General features: G+C 45.6%; 1 protein-coding gene across 1 annotated transcript in view; it reads left to right on the forward strand.

The window, feature by feature from the left end:
- PDE8A (phosphodiesterase 8A) overlaps positions 1-14,348 on the forward strand; it is a 160,885-nt gene continuing 146,537 nt past the window's right edge. The window contains exon 1 of the mRNA XM_087745064.1: positions 1-394. Within this exon, the coding sequence (XP_087601190.1) occupies positions 329-394 (66 nt within the window). The 5' untranslated portion in view covers positions 1-328. The remainder of the gene's footprint in view (positions 395-14,348) is intronic.

Genomic DNA, 14,348 nt, shown 5'->3' on the forward strand with positions numbered 1-14,348 from the left:
AGTGTCAGTTCTCCTATAGCGCCTGGGAAGCCATAAACGTTTGCCATTTGTTATGTGAAAACCTGGATCCGCAAGGACGGTCGGAGGGAGAGAAATGCCTGACAAGAGGAGCTATCAAGGCTTAAAAGAAAGGCCAAGCTCTGTGAAATCCAGCAAGGAACCAGGATCTGCAACCTTGGATTAGACCAGCGACCATAAAACTGGCGTGTGACTTACTGCAGGGCTTTCGCCAACTGGAATACTAGAGCCTGCATGGTTTGGTTTGGTTTTGCCCGGAGGGTGATTTAATGTTTTTCATTGGAAACCAAAGTTTTTCAACAAATCAGACATGGAAGAAAATGAAGGAGCAGATATTTTGGAAACCAGCCCTGTCTCTAATGGTCCTTGGTGCAAGGTGAGGACTTCCCCCCCCTCCCCCCCGCCCCCCCAGTTACAGAAAATATTAATCTCTTTCTGCTGTTTGCAAGTGACTTCAGTAAACTATTGCCCTTGGACCAGACTGCACACAACCTCTGCATCAGCCTTTGTAAACAACTTCAGAAATTCCTTAGAGCAAGGTTGTGCTAAACATTAGAAATAGAAATGAAACGGTAATGTGTGTGGTTAAGCGACTGTCATCCACCTCACTGGAAGTTTCAAATATCTGAGTAACTACAGGTTTCTGTGCTGTGGAAACTACCAAAATAGTTTTCTTAGGTGCTTGGAAAATCCAGAAACTTCTTACAATTTTAGCAAAGCCACTGCTTTAAGATGTGCAGGTCAAATGTGTTTAGTAAAACTGCAGCAAGCATAGGGTAAGATAAGCATTAACTTGGGCAAACAAATTGACAATTTAACTGCATGGAACTCTATGTCCAGCAGCAAACTCCTGATATTCTCCCAGAGCTCGCTCGAGAGCATTTAACCTTCCAAATGGGTCAGCTGTGCTCCTTGTCAAATCTCAAACAGTGACGTTCGGAGATTGTTTTCTGTTTGCTTGTGTTTGTAATTCGATCTCATGTAACAACGTTGTCCTCAGCTCACATACAACCACGGGGGTAACTCTGACATCCTGTCTGAAAAAAACCCGTGTTGTTTCCTGTGCTTGAAATTTGAAAGATTTCCAATTTGGACAGGCCAGCGTGTTTATATGAATCTCATCCTGCTACATGAGATTAAACGATTAGTGTTTTGGGAGCTGGGCATTTTACCTCCATTTTGGTTTCCCCCAAAATACTGGGTTTTTTTTTGTCTGCACAAATTTCAGAGGGGACTGGTGGAAGTTTTGCTATTGCCTGTTCTGAGGCCAGGATTTCAGGCCAGACATTTGTGCTTTGGAGAAGGAGTCTCTGGGAGATCATGTCAGGAATGTGCCAGTTTAGATTTTAGCTTTAAATTGCCTTTTCTTGATGGGAGTTACTGGGAATTAAGACAGAGAACTTAGAAAACTGGCAGTCTGCAAAATATCTGAGTGTTTGCTACTCGTTAAAAAATATTCTTAGTGAATACAGGAATGTGTGTATCTAAGGAAAATACGTTTGGTTTCAAGAGCCAGTCAAGTGAAAGAAACGCAATCACCTTGTCCTGTTGGAACATCTGCTCGGCATTGATCACGGGGTGCCTCTCCCCCGGTCCTGCCCCGACTGTCATTCCCGTTAGCGCTTAGGGTCCCCCGCTTGAGTATCTCCAACAAAAATATGCATTGCTTTTGCATTTACTGTTTGTTGGTTTTATTTTCTTGTTTACAAAGTTGGATATCCAATTAAAAGGCAGAAGCAAGCAACACAAAAAAAAAAAAAAAGAAAAAAGGGACAAAACAATGACAGCAGTTTGTAAACACTGAGGCTGAAAATCATTCACCCCAAATATTTGGCAAGTGGGCAACAATAACAAAATATGTTCACAGAACTCTAGACGGGTTTGCAATCAAAACGTCTGTGTTTTCATAGTATATATTCTTCATCTCGGATCCTGATTCCTGTGGAGGCGGAGAGTTAGAAGCTGATTTCTGGAAGTAGCGTGCAGCTGTACCCCTTGCTCAGTCAAAATTTTCTACATCTGCAAGTATGCCTTGTTTAAAGAGTACTGGCACTTCTTTAAACATTGTGATTTGAGTTCGTGGGAGCCTGGGCAGGATGCACGGTTGTGGCAGAAGAGAATATATTGAATATGCACTCTCTCATGCCCTAAATATATGCACTCTCTCATGCCCTAAAAGTTCACAAAACAGGTGAAGTTTTATATACTACTGTTTTATGGCTCATAGAACATGATTTTCCTTCTGTAAACCTGGGATTCTCTAGTTTTTCCTTTAAAAACTGGAAAAAACTTCTTTTTTTCCTGGGAAAAACCTAGAGGATTTTTTCAACCATATTTAAGTTATATTGCAGTCTTAAAAATTTTACGTCAATGTGATAGCACGTTTTTCTCAGTAAGTATTGAGAAATAATATTGAGAAGAGTTCATTAACCAGCTGTTCAGCAACTGCCTCTGCATTTTTTGAAAAGCAAATTTGTGTTTGCAAATAACTTTGCCTGCATTTTATTGTGGGTACAAATGTTACTCATTAGAGCTTCTTTGTCGGTGTCCCAAAATGTGGCAACTGAAGATCCAGCTACAAATATTTTTGTTTGTGTTCCCTATCTTAGTGTTTAGTTTAAGAGGGTTCAATCTTGTTTCAAGATGCAAGCGAAAGTGTGTTGATGTTCTTTTATTTATGTTTATTATAAAATCATAAAATATTGTCACTTTCTGTAGTTAGACCGGGGAGCGCCCGTGCTGTGACTCAGCACGGAGACGTGCGCGCGGGCTGGCTCGCACCAGTGCCAGCAGGGCCTTACTTTCATAGACTTTTAAATGCACTTGTAGGTTTTCAAACAAAAAGAAGCTGGTTAGTTATTAACTTGCAGAAATATCTGATTTTAGAGAACAGAAGATTACAAAACAAACTGGATTTTCACCAGCTCCTGAAGGGCAAACAGTACACTGCATCTGGGGGGGAGAGAGAACTTGCTCCTTGCGTTTCCCTGCAGTGTGTTTGTGTTGAAGCTTTTTCACTCTCATAGTACTTGATGTAAATGTTAATTAGCACTCCGGGGGAAATGTGTTAACAAATGTACCTTTGACACAGGTCCACAGCCACGCTTTGCTCTGTAGCTGCAGGCTGGAAAGATTAGCTGGCAAAGTAGCTTGTGCTGCTTTTGAGGAAACTCCTCAAACACGAGTTCAGCGAAGCTTGCTGAACGCTTCGACTTTGCTGCTCTGTTGCAGCTCAGGCTGCGCTTGCTGCTCTACAGAAGAGGTGCCAGGTAAAATGTGAGCGCTTGTGAGAAATAAGAGCAAACTACCAGAAAAGAGATACTTCTAGCCATTAACAGGCTGCAAGTAAGTCTGCCTGGGCTATGGCTTTCACGTGATGAGGAAAAAACGTCTTGACTTAGTACAAACGTTGTGGCAGAAATGATTCCTCCTCCTCCCCTAGTGCTGATCTTGATTAGCAATAAGTATGGGTGGTAAAGTCATTGCCGTAAGCTGTTAGAGTAGAAAGGTAACAGTAGTACATTCATAAACACATGTACCTCATCACTGCACTTCTTTCCCTTTCCATAAACAGCAGGCCAGAGATTCAGAAACGGAACTTGTTTGGAGGGTGGGATTTTTCGGTAGTGTTGAAACCTGCCTTAACTCAGGTTAACATATAGATACTGTGGTGTCTGGCCAGATTAATTCCTGAACCTGATGGATTCTATACCATCACTTCTGTGAGAACATATGCAGCCATTTTTCAGGATTTGGCTTGTTCAGCTGTTCGTTGCTGTGCAGTATCAAATCCTGATTTCTCCCTGGTGAGGAATAGCTCATATTTAAGACGCTTACAGTGAGAAGAGTCCAAGGTTACTCACAGCTCTCTGCAAATGAGGTTGGTAATTTCAGCCCAGCCCTTGTGAGCCTGGCCTGGGGTTTGCGCTAGCAATAGCAAACGTTGCTGGAGGAGAGTGCCTGTGTCTCTAGGAGCGAAGGGCAGCACTGCTGCTGGGAGCCCTCCCCTTTCCCGCAGCGGGATGTCGTGTGAGGGATGCTGGTGTTATGACATGGCTCTTAATCAGCTGGTCTGACCCTGGCACCCCTCTTGTGCTGCCCTCAGTGGGTATTTGCAAGAAGCCTACCTTATACTTTTTTCCTTCATGTAAAATGATTTCCTTCTGGCTTTTATGATTTTGCGGGGAGTTTCAAGCCTGTGAGCTGACGGTTGCTAGCGAGGGGTCGCCAGCCTCTGTTTTGGAGCTGACTTTGAGGTTTTTTGGCGACTTCAGCAAGAAGGAGCAGGGTGGGCAGAATGTGGACTAGCACACGTCTGAGTGGTGGGTGGCCCGCAGGGTACAGCGCAGGCCCCCCGGGCAAGCTTGACCTCTAAGTCAGCCTTGGAGAGGCACCACGGCTTTCTGCTCGCCGTATCGCCAGGTCACAGGTGTGAACCAGGCTCTGCGGTGTCCGCGCGGTGCGTATCTCAGCCGTGCCCGCGGCTCAGCTTTGCCTGTCGGCTGTGGTTGGGGACAGCCCTGGGGTGGTTTTCTGGCAGAGGGAGTTCATGCAAGCACTCTTATTTTGAAGTGCAGGTGAAAGAAACACCCGTCTTCTCGGCAGTGGGAGATCTCCTGGCTTTGAATTGCTGCTAGATAAATGTGGCCTTGACTCGGGAAAATATGTCCAAAACTACTGGATGGAAGCCCTTTGGCACAGTACTGCACGAGGACACTGCTGCTCGGGAGGAGAGTTTTATTGCATTTCATGCTGCTACCCTCCCTGCCTCTGCAGGGAGCCCATCCGAGCCAACGGCCCCGCGCCGTGGTCGCGCAGAGCTGCGCACACCTACCGCGCGGCGAGGCGCCGTATGGGGACGGGGAACCTGCAGAGGCACCCGCGGCACGCAGGCGTCCCAGCCTGCCTGGGAGCGTGCCGCTGCTCCGTTGACTCCAGCGGCCCCTCCGTGTGCAGTGGCTGGATTTTGGCCTTGTCCTATCAGCCTATGAAGTGGTGACAGGGGTCAGACCTGAGCTACGCTGACTGGTGCTGTGGATGTGTTAAATCCCTTTATTAAGAGTGGTAGGGTGGGGTAGAGCCTGGCCCCGCTCCTGCTGAAAGCTTTGATGTGGGAGATGCTGGGCGCTGGGTTTGGCTGCCTGCAAGCACTGGTACCCGGCGTGCTGCCTCTGACGCAAGTTTCTCCTACGGCACCGGGGCCCAGGGTCCCTGCTCCGGCCCAGTTCTGCCTAGAGCCAAGTGTTTTCACCCGGGGAAGGTGTGTGGCAGGGCTGTGCCGGGAGCAGCGAAGCCCTGGCAGGGAGACAGCTCCTTCCCTGGGGGCCGTGGCGTGAGGGGATCCTCTCCTCTGGCCCTGGGAGGAGATGGCACGTGGCACCTCCGAAGTCAGGCTGGGAGGGAGGTCATAACCAAGCAGGCTGCCTGCTTCCGTGTCCCACAGCGGTGACAAAAGACAGAAATAATTTTTATTAAACCGATTCATCTTTAAGTAGCCCCGCCTCCCCAGATTGCAATTAGTCTTCTCAGCTGTTATATTTCTGCTGTTCGTTTCTGTATTCATAAATTCCTGTCTGCCAAATTTTAGCAAAAATACACATACCAGTCAGCCATTGTCCAAGACCATGTAAAAATGGAACTGTTGTCCTTAAAGTTTCAATCCACAGGGTTACTGTCTATTTGGCTGGCTTTGGGTTTGGCTCTTTCTGTAAGTAATCTGCCTCCTCAGCACCCAGCCTGGGGTTAACATTCAGCTCAACACAAGTGCAAAACTCTTCGAGGTTTTGATAACTTGTTTGCTGTCTAGCTCAGCAATAATCTGGTTCTCACATTCGAATAAACTGATCACCCAGCAGGAACTGGACTTCTGCCTTGTTGAATGATGGATGTTGCTTAAAAGGAAAACACAAGAAATGCAGAATTCTTGTTGACCCAAATGACTGAAAGAAACATCATGGCGTTCCCTAAATCAACAGATGGCAATTTTCAAAACAAAATCTGAGCAGCAGCCAGAAGCTTATAAGGCAGGACGTGGTACTATGGCCAAACTGAGACCTTGAATCTTCCTTGCCTAAACTGTGGGGATGAGCTGGGAGCTCTGTCTGGTGACGTTAGCTCGTGTCTCAGAAGAGCTGCTTGTGCATGAACCTGCCTGCTTTGCAGTCAGGAAATTTAATTATTGCTTCCCCAGTAGCCCTCGCAGAGTACCCTCTGCATGAAATATGCATTCATACGTGATATGTCCCATAATTTTTTTCTGTTTCCGCATATGGAGTTAAAGTTAATGTTCCATACACTGTGGACAAATACTAGTTGCCATGGGTACCTTAGCCTTGAGTTTCCTGTCTCCTGAGCGATTAAATTCCCCACCTTAATTTTACTTTATTGGTTTATTTCTGTAACTCCTTATTTCCTTGGTTTGCTCTACTTGAGAGAGCAAAGAAGGATATTTCACAGGCTACTTGTACCTTCTCAGGCTTTTGCATTTTGCACACCAGTTCGGGGGAAAACTGAGGGTGTTTTTTCACAAGGTGTATCAAGCAGTGGGAAATACAGCGGAGTGACGCCCCGCACCCCAGAGGCCGTGCGAGCCCTGGGCTCTGCAGTGGATGCCCTGGCTTCTTAAAGCCTCTGCTACCGGAGACCCCGCAGCCTTGCTGGGCAGCCCACTCCCATGCTTTGACAGCTTTAGCATTAGAGTGTTTCTTCCTACCGTGCTGTCTCCCATGCCGCGGTGTGAGCACACCTCCTCTTGTCCTGTGTGCAGGAGGTATGAAGAACAACTTTATCTGTTCTCCTCTGCGGGAGCCTAATGCTGATAATAGCTAGAGTGAGCGGTCAGCCTGCCTGCTGGGATTCACATGGAGAATCTCAGGAGGAATCTGATGGAGTTTGAGAGTTTTTATCTCGGGTCCTGCAATAACAAAAGGTCTACATTTGTCTGATGGGATTTGGGCGCCTTTGCAACACTGCTAGCTGTTCTCCCAGTGCCTTATAAACTGTCCAGGTTTAGGTTTATTCCATAATCCTAGCCCTCCAGAAAATGGCATAAAATAATATTGAAATGGGAACCACAAGCTATAAAAACATAGCCCTAGTTGGTAAGTAAAATGAATAAGTAGCTGTTAAATGCAAAATGAAAAGGCATAAAAGGACAGCGGGAGCTTTTGCTGTTTAATCTGAAGTGTTCTATAAATAAAGCTAGGTTGCTCCATATTGACAAAATTGGTCACCTCTAATTTAAGGCATGTCATAGGCAGTGGAAAAAGTGTCCCATAGACCTGACTAATGTGGACAGAACTAGAGAGCAATTTGGAAAAGTAATGATATAATGCCAGCCTTGTAACTGCAGACCCTGCAAGATGGACATCAGTACTGTCAGCTGAACAGGCTTTCCTCTAACAACCATTTATGGTGATTGAGGTCGGTTGACTGACACTGTTTACTTTGAAGTCATGATAATTAAAGCTAGAGTGTCATCTGCATTGTAATTAACATGCTCCTCTGCACCTAATTCATTCTGACAGTATAGATTAATGATGGTAAATGACTAACAAGGATTTATCATGAGGTGATCCGCCGTTCCACAGGCTGCCTCAGACAATTACAGGAAGCGATTGTTAAGTTTAGGCTATTGTCCTGGTGTAATCGTGCATGTTCATTCTTAGCTTTGTTTTGCAGTAAAACCCATCCAAGGGCTTCATAAAGACTCAGTTATGGTCCCTAAGAGGCTGAGCCACACTCGTAAATGGGAGAGAGACAGGCACGGGCTGGTGATGCTGCTTGGATTTTTCAGTATCCCAGTGCTTGTAGTCCCTGCTGACATCAGCAGGAGCTGGGATTGATCAGTATTTCTGCAAATCAGATGCTTTTGCAAATGTCATTCTGTTGGGAGGTTGGGCAACAGGGTCAGCCCTGTGCAGTGAGGTGCCTACCTGGGGCTGGGCAGCCTTGGATGGCACCAGTACTCCTGCCCTGCAGCAGTGCTGGGGTCTCCTCCTTTGGTGCCTTGGGGAGGAAGGGCCTTTTTCTCCAAGGCATGCTACAGGGCCACGGTAACTCCGCGCTCCTGTCCACCAAGAACTGCTGTGCCTCTAGGCAATAGCCTCAAGAGTGGTCAGTATTTTGAATGACCAAAACACACTATATAAAAGGAGATGCCCCCTTCGAAATGAAGGTACCGAGTTCCCTGCAAGCTTAGAGCCTCAGGGGGTTTCACTAGTCCTGCCTGCAAAATCTTGACTTTCAAGCCAAACCGGTCACGGATGGGGGGAGAACACCACGTCACGCTAAGCAGAAAGTCATGAAAAATGATATAAATGAAGTGAAAATTTCCAAAGCATATAAGGCACTCAATCTCTGGCTACTTCTTGCAAAAAGTAGTTTCATCATTGCCTTTTCTTATAATAGCTTCCTTGTGTACACAAGGACTTAACCTGGCTTATTTAAACTGCGTCACGTATTGCTGCAAGAGTACCTGATTAACAAGATGATCAAAGTGTGCTGTTCCACGTGTCAATCAATAGGAATTAATACGCAGGAGCCTAGTCCAAAAATGTGAGATTATAATGGAGATTTGGTTTTCTTTATACTGAAGTGTTGCTGTGTGAGCAAACACGTGCTAATATGATGAGCCGAGCTCCACTGCCTCCCCTCCCTAAGGCTGGCGTTTTTCTCGCTCCTTGCCTGTTCCCCCATTTGTACGAATCCCGGCCTCCCTTGCAGGTGTGGTGAAGCTCCTTCGTGTTTGCAGCATAGGTCTGAGATTTTTTGATAAAAGAGGTGAAACAGTGGTATTGCGCAAATGCGCAGCAGTGGTATTTTACCAGCAGCAGGTATCTGAGCGTGATGGGGGTCTGACATTTTCCCCTGATGCATGCACAAGCCCTGTCCTGAGAATCAGACTGCAAATCAACTCCCACAGCTTGTAGCAGGTACTGATCGCAGGCCTAACTGTTTATTCCTTAAAATAAATAGGGCACACAGAGGATCTGAGTTGACCACGTAGTCAAGTGAAAGCAGTTCTCCAGATACCTCTTCTCAGGACACACAGCCTGACCCTGGCTTGCTTTTCTTTGTGGACTAGATGGGCCAGAAGGAAACTAGTGATCCTAGCCTCAGCTGAATGGGCGAAGTCCTACGTGACTACAATAAGAACCTTTGGCAGAATGCACAGCAAAACAGCTTCTCTCTAGTGGCACAGTAACGTGCTGCAGTGCCAGGAACAGCTCATTTTGGGTACCAAAGGCAACTTTGTGGGCTCTGTTGCCCCCTCCACGCACTTGCTTTTCCTTTTTGTTCCTGACAGTAGCAAAGGGAAGGTGAGGAGAATGGGATGATGGGGTTAAGAGAAGAAAAAAACCTGCAACCAACCAACCAACCAAAACCAAAAAAGAATTTGGGATTTTGAAATTTACTTTTTTTAATTGACAGGACGGGCATTTTCTTAATCAGAGTGATAAAAGCCTTAATAATAATAATTTTTCTTCAGAAAAAGTTTGCTGGATGGAAACATTTTGACCAGCTCTCTCAGACGCTGAAATACTAAGAGGAGCCAGGGGTTTAGCTGATAACTCCAAGACCCTTAGTATTAAAACAGGTAAATGGTCCCCTGGGCCCTGCCTACCTTGGCAAGAGGTGTTTTATAGCGGAGCAGGTCTACTGTGCATTGCGGGGTCACGCCATCAGGGTCCCAGGCACAATTAGGGGGCTGCGTGCTAGCGAACATGCCTGGGACATAGATGGGCAGACGGCGTGGAGAGGATGCCTGGCTGCCATGAAGCCTGCAGGCGCTCAGAGCCCACTTCCCTCTGCCCTGGGGTGTTCCTGGGGTGCCCCTCCAACCTCCTGTCAGTCCCACCAACCTCTGCGGCACCTTTTGCAGTGCTGGCCATAAGCATGAGGTTGGCCGAAGCGGTCACTGACCCCAGATGGACTCGAGTCAGTCTCTGGTGTAGGTGATCTGCTGGTGTCATGTACTCCCACGCCAACCCGAGCACAAGGCTTAACTGCAAGTTTTTGTAGTGTTTAGAGGAAAATACTGCTCCGCTTTGCCCATACAGCCCCGGGGACACTAGCTTGATCCTGGTGGCTGCTGGTTGTGCAACGGTGCTCCCTGTGCTGCTTCTCTCTGCTCTCTAACCAAATAGTTTCTCTTCCACCAGTAACCACATGGGATGGGTAAATAGACCCGGGGAAACAGGAAAGGTCGAGAAAGAATGAAAGAGCAGAAACACCTTTTTATTTTTTTTTCCTTCTTTCCCCTTAGAACAAAGTCTATTGGGAAATGGGTGTATCTGAACTGTCCCTCCTTCCCCGACCTCAGAGAGATGGTGATGAGGTGGCTTTGGCGGGGAGGAGTGTGTGGATGAACGAGGAGGTCTCTGGGGCACCATGGCCATGGAAACGCACAAGGCTGGTGTTAGCGTTTGTTATTGTTGGCTGCAGAGATGCCTGCTCTGCACCTTCAGCCTTGAAGAAACAGGGGTACATCTGAAAGGGTTTATCATCTTTGCAGTTTTTCACCTGTGAATAAGAAAATAGGGGTTGGGAGCAGAGCTGGATGAATGGTGAGTTTTTTGGTTTGCTCTCTGACCCCTCCCCCCAAATATGAAAAATAAACGTAAGTTGAATGAAACTGAAAGCAGGGGTTCCTTTGGAGAAAATTGGGGGAGGGGGGTAGGAGGAGAATTATTACATTTTGCAAAATGTTTTTATTCAGTCCCAAACAGAATGCCTGGTGTTGCTTTATAAGCTGTTTATTTTTGTCCCCTTTCATTTTGGAAAAGAAAAAATCGAACCCAAACCATTTCATTTAGAAAATACCAAAGCAAAACATTTCACAGAATCATAGAATAGTTGAGGTTGGAAGGGACCTCTGGGTATGATCTAGTCCAACCCCTCTGCTCAAAGCATATTTGAATATGCTATACATTTCTGTTTTGAATTTTTGTCTGTGTTCGCAATAATTTCCCCAGTTTGGCTTGAATTTCCAAACAGATTTGGTCCCCCACAAGAGGTATTTTGTGGGTTAACTTAATAGTTACTGATTTTCTATTTTCTCAGGCTTCTGTTTGGGACATCTATGTCCTTTCTGGCAGGCTGGCAATGCATGCTGTCTTCAGACTCCATATACAAAGTGTTTCCCAGATGTCATGGATTTCACATAGCTCCTCTTTTCTTCTATGGCTTTATATAGCCAAGAGCATCTGACTTTATATTTGCTTATTAAAGCACACTTCTTACTTGTGACTTAAAAAGATGTGGACACTTATGGAAGCAAAACATCAGTACTTGTTATGAAAAGTAGTGATATACTGTCTGGTTGGCTTCCTTCCTATGTCCATACATTTCAAAATGCTGATCCATGTCTGCCAGTGATTTACTAAAGGGACAAAATAGTATCTGTCATTTATCCACTAACTTTTTTGGCTAGGTTTAAAAAAAAAAAAGGGAGAAAGAAAAAAGAAAAAAAGGAAAAAGAAAAAAAAAAAAGAGGGACTAATAGCACATAAAGAGCAGCTGGTGACCCAGAAACGTGAATGACTAGGATGCCTCAAACTTGGATGTGCCCAGAAGTTCACACAAAGCCTAAAAAAAAGTTGCATTGGGAAAGTCATTTGTTGGTGCCCACAACAGTGTCACCTGTGTGCCCTGTGGGGTTTGACACCTGAATTCCTACTAGCTGGGGGTGACCGCGCTGTCTGAGCTGCCATTTTGGCAAAGATTTTTAATGGTAATTGGTGTGATTTGGACACTGGCTAGAGCAATAAAATCGGTTTTATCACATTTGTAGTTGTAAGATGCTGTGGGCAGGACTGAGGAACCATCTTGCGCGTCTGTATGCTAAGTGCACTAATGTAAAGCTCATGTAAAGCAAACCCCTACTCTTGCTTCCAGTACAGCATGGAACTTGTCCACTCTGTGAAATGGAAAGACAATAATGACTCTGTCAGCAAATGCAACTCACCCCTTCTATTTTTTTTTTTTCCATCAAGGACTTTAGTTTCCTTTTCTGCCTTTTCTTATTGCAAATCATAAAAACAGGCTAAAGCTCAGGGGTTCCTTTGCAAAACTGTTCCCTCATGCTTTCAGCTGGAGCAATTTTCCAACATTGACATGAGCTCACAAAATGTTCGTCTGACTCTAAATAAGATTTTCCAGAGTTGGCTGAAAGTTTTGGCTTAGTTCTGGAATAAACTGTTTCGGAAACCTTTCTGGAGTGGATTCTGGATAACCTGGCACCAATTAAAGGATTAAAAAGTCATGCATAATTTGCCCTTTCAAAATACTCAAGGCTTTTAAATGTCTCACCCCAGAAAATATCTTTCTTTTCATCAAACATCAGCTGTTTCCAATTGCTTCATTCTATTTTGGTCACCTATTCTCTTTTTTTCCTTCCCATGCATGACTAAGTATCTTCTTTAAATCAACTTGAAGCAATTCATTTTTCCATTCATCCATTTGGTTGTGCTGCTTTCTTTCCCCGTTGGAATGCTCCGTGAATGTCATACATTGAGGAAGCAATATCATCTGTGCAGTCCTGAGTGCGGGAGTACTTGGCACCAGTTCTGCAGCTTAATACATGAAAAACACGAAGACAGCTGCCAGTTTCTGCATGTTTTAACTGGTTTATTTTCTGCAGCTCTGAGCAGAAATGTTGAGGCCATGGCAGCCCCACACAACAGCGTGAAGTGCAGGTCCGTGGTCTCATGGTGAGCATGCCAGCTTCTGAATCGGAAGGACTAATTCTGTCTCGGCTCAGCACTAAGCTCAAGCAAACTGGTCCTTTTGAGACTCAGGCACACCGAGCCTAGGAGCCAGGCACACCGAGCCTAGGAGCCGCTGCTCCAGCTGTGCTGCTTATGAGTTATTCCTGAGCTGTCTCTGTGCAGCGCTCAGCTGCCGGTTGGATGTGCTGGCTTGCTCAAAGCGATGGCACAGGCTCTGTGCTGTGCTCTCTTGCCTGGTGTGGATGTGGCATAAGAAATAGGTTTTAGTTAAATTCTATTTAGAAACAGAATTACTTTGTGTGTAGGCGACTGGATCCCTTGTTAAAGTGCAGTGAGGTGCAGGTGCCAGTCCTTCTTATGTGTCCATGCAAGTCCAGCGTCGAGCTTCAGAGACCAAAGAAGTGTTGCTGCTTCTCATTCCTGTCAGTTCTGTAGCACCTAAATGCAATCTTGCATTTGCCTTGATTTGTATCAATCACTGACGAGCATGCATGCTGCTCTTCAGTAACCTTTTGTTGCCCTCAAATTAGAATTAATTTCTCTGACCTTCCGTCTCTTGTATAATACACAAACACCCACCAGATTTCTGATCGATGTGTATGCGTGCATACACATACATTTTCCTTTCAGTTGACAAACACAGAAGCTGAAATTATCCGGAAAAAATAAATATCAAGGCCAAGCATAGGAAAGGTGTGGGTTGTTTTTTTTTTTTGGTTTCTTTTTTTGGTGAAGAAAATAAAATGCTGGAGACAGATTTGACAAAGCGAATGATCCAGGTTTTCGCAGCAATTGCATCCCAGCTCTAGCTGCCGTAGTCACGGCTGATCTAAGCTGTGCTGCGCTCTGCAAGGGAAGGAGTCGGGTTCAGGCCTGCCAGAAGGCCCCAAGCACTAAACCTCTCTGTCCAGAGTGGGATATGTAAAGCTACATTTCCCCAGGATTGCTGCCAAATGACTAATCTTGGACACTTTCAGGCATTCCAGCATGTCTGGTTAGTGGTTACTCTAGCCATCCTATCGTGTTTTTGGGAACCAAATGTCTTGCACGCTAAAGCAAGGTGCATATTATACAAGGGGTGCCTATAATGGATTTAGGTAGAGTCCGTAGCCAGCACACAGTGGCTTTAGATCAAAGATAACCGTGTGAAGAGGGAGCACTGTGTATATACTCAAAGTCAGAGATGCAGGGGAATTAGACCCCTTTCTACATAGTTTACTTAGGAGTCATGGGCGGGGGGGGATAGGAAGGAGGGATTTTTAAACACTGAGTGAATTAATTACTTCATTAACTTCTGTTTTCATTTCCATGCAAGTGACAACTACCTGTTGTGCCCAGAGGTGAGCTAACGAGACAGTGCTCTGCAGTAAGCCACTGCTCAGACAAGCATCACACTATTTACGGTAAAAAAGAGCTCATGTTTTCTGCAAAGAGAACCCAAGCTCGTAGACTGTTCTGTTCTATAACCCTGCTTGTTCCAATTTACTAATGGACTCCCTAAAACTGGACTAACTGTGGTGATTCCTTCACAGCATGGTTTGCAGAGCTGTCTCAGGGCATACTCCAGTGGGCGTTCAAGCATCATCTCATAGGATTTTC

This window comes from Nipponia nippon, unplaced genomic scaffold (assembly GCF_047370975.1).
Source record: "Nipponia nippon isolate SJK-2023a ecotype South Korea unplaced genomic scaffold, ASM4737097v1 scaffold_9, whole genome shotgun sequence".
Lineage (NCBI taxonomy): Eukaryota > Metazoa > Chordata > Aves > Pelecaniformes > Threskiornithidae > Nipponia > Nipponia nippon.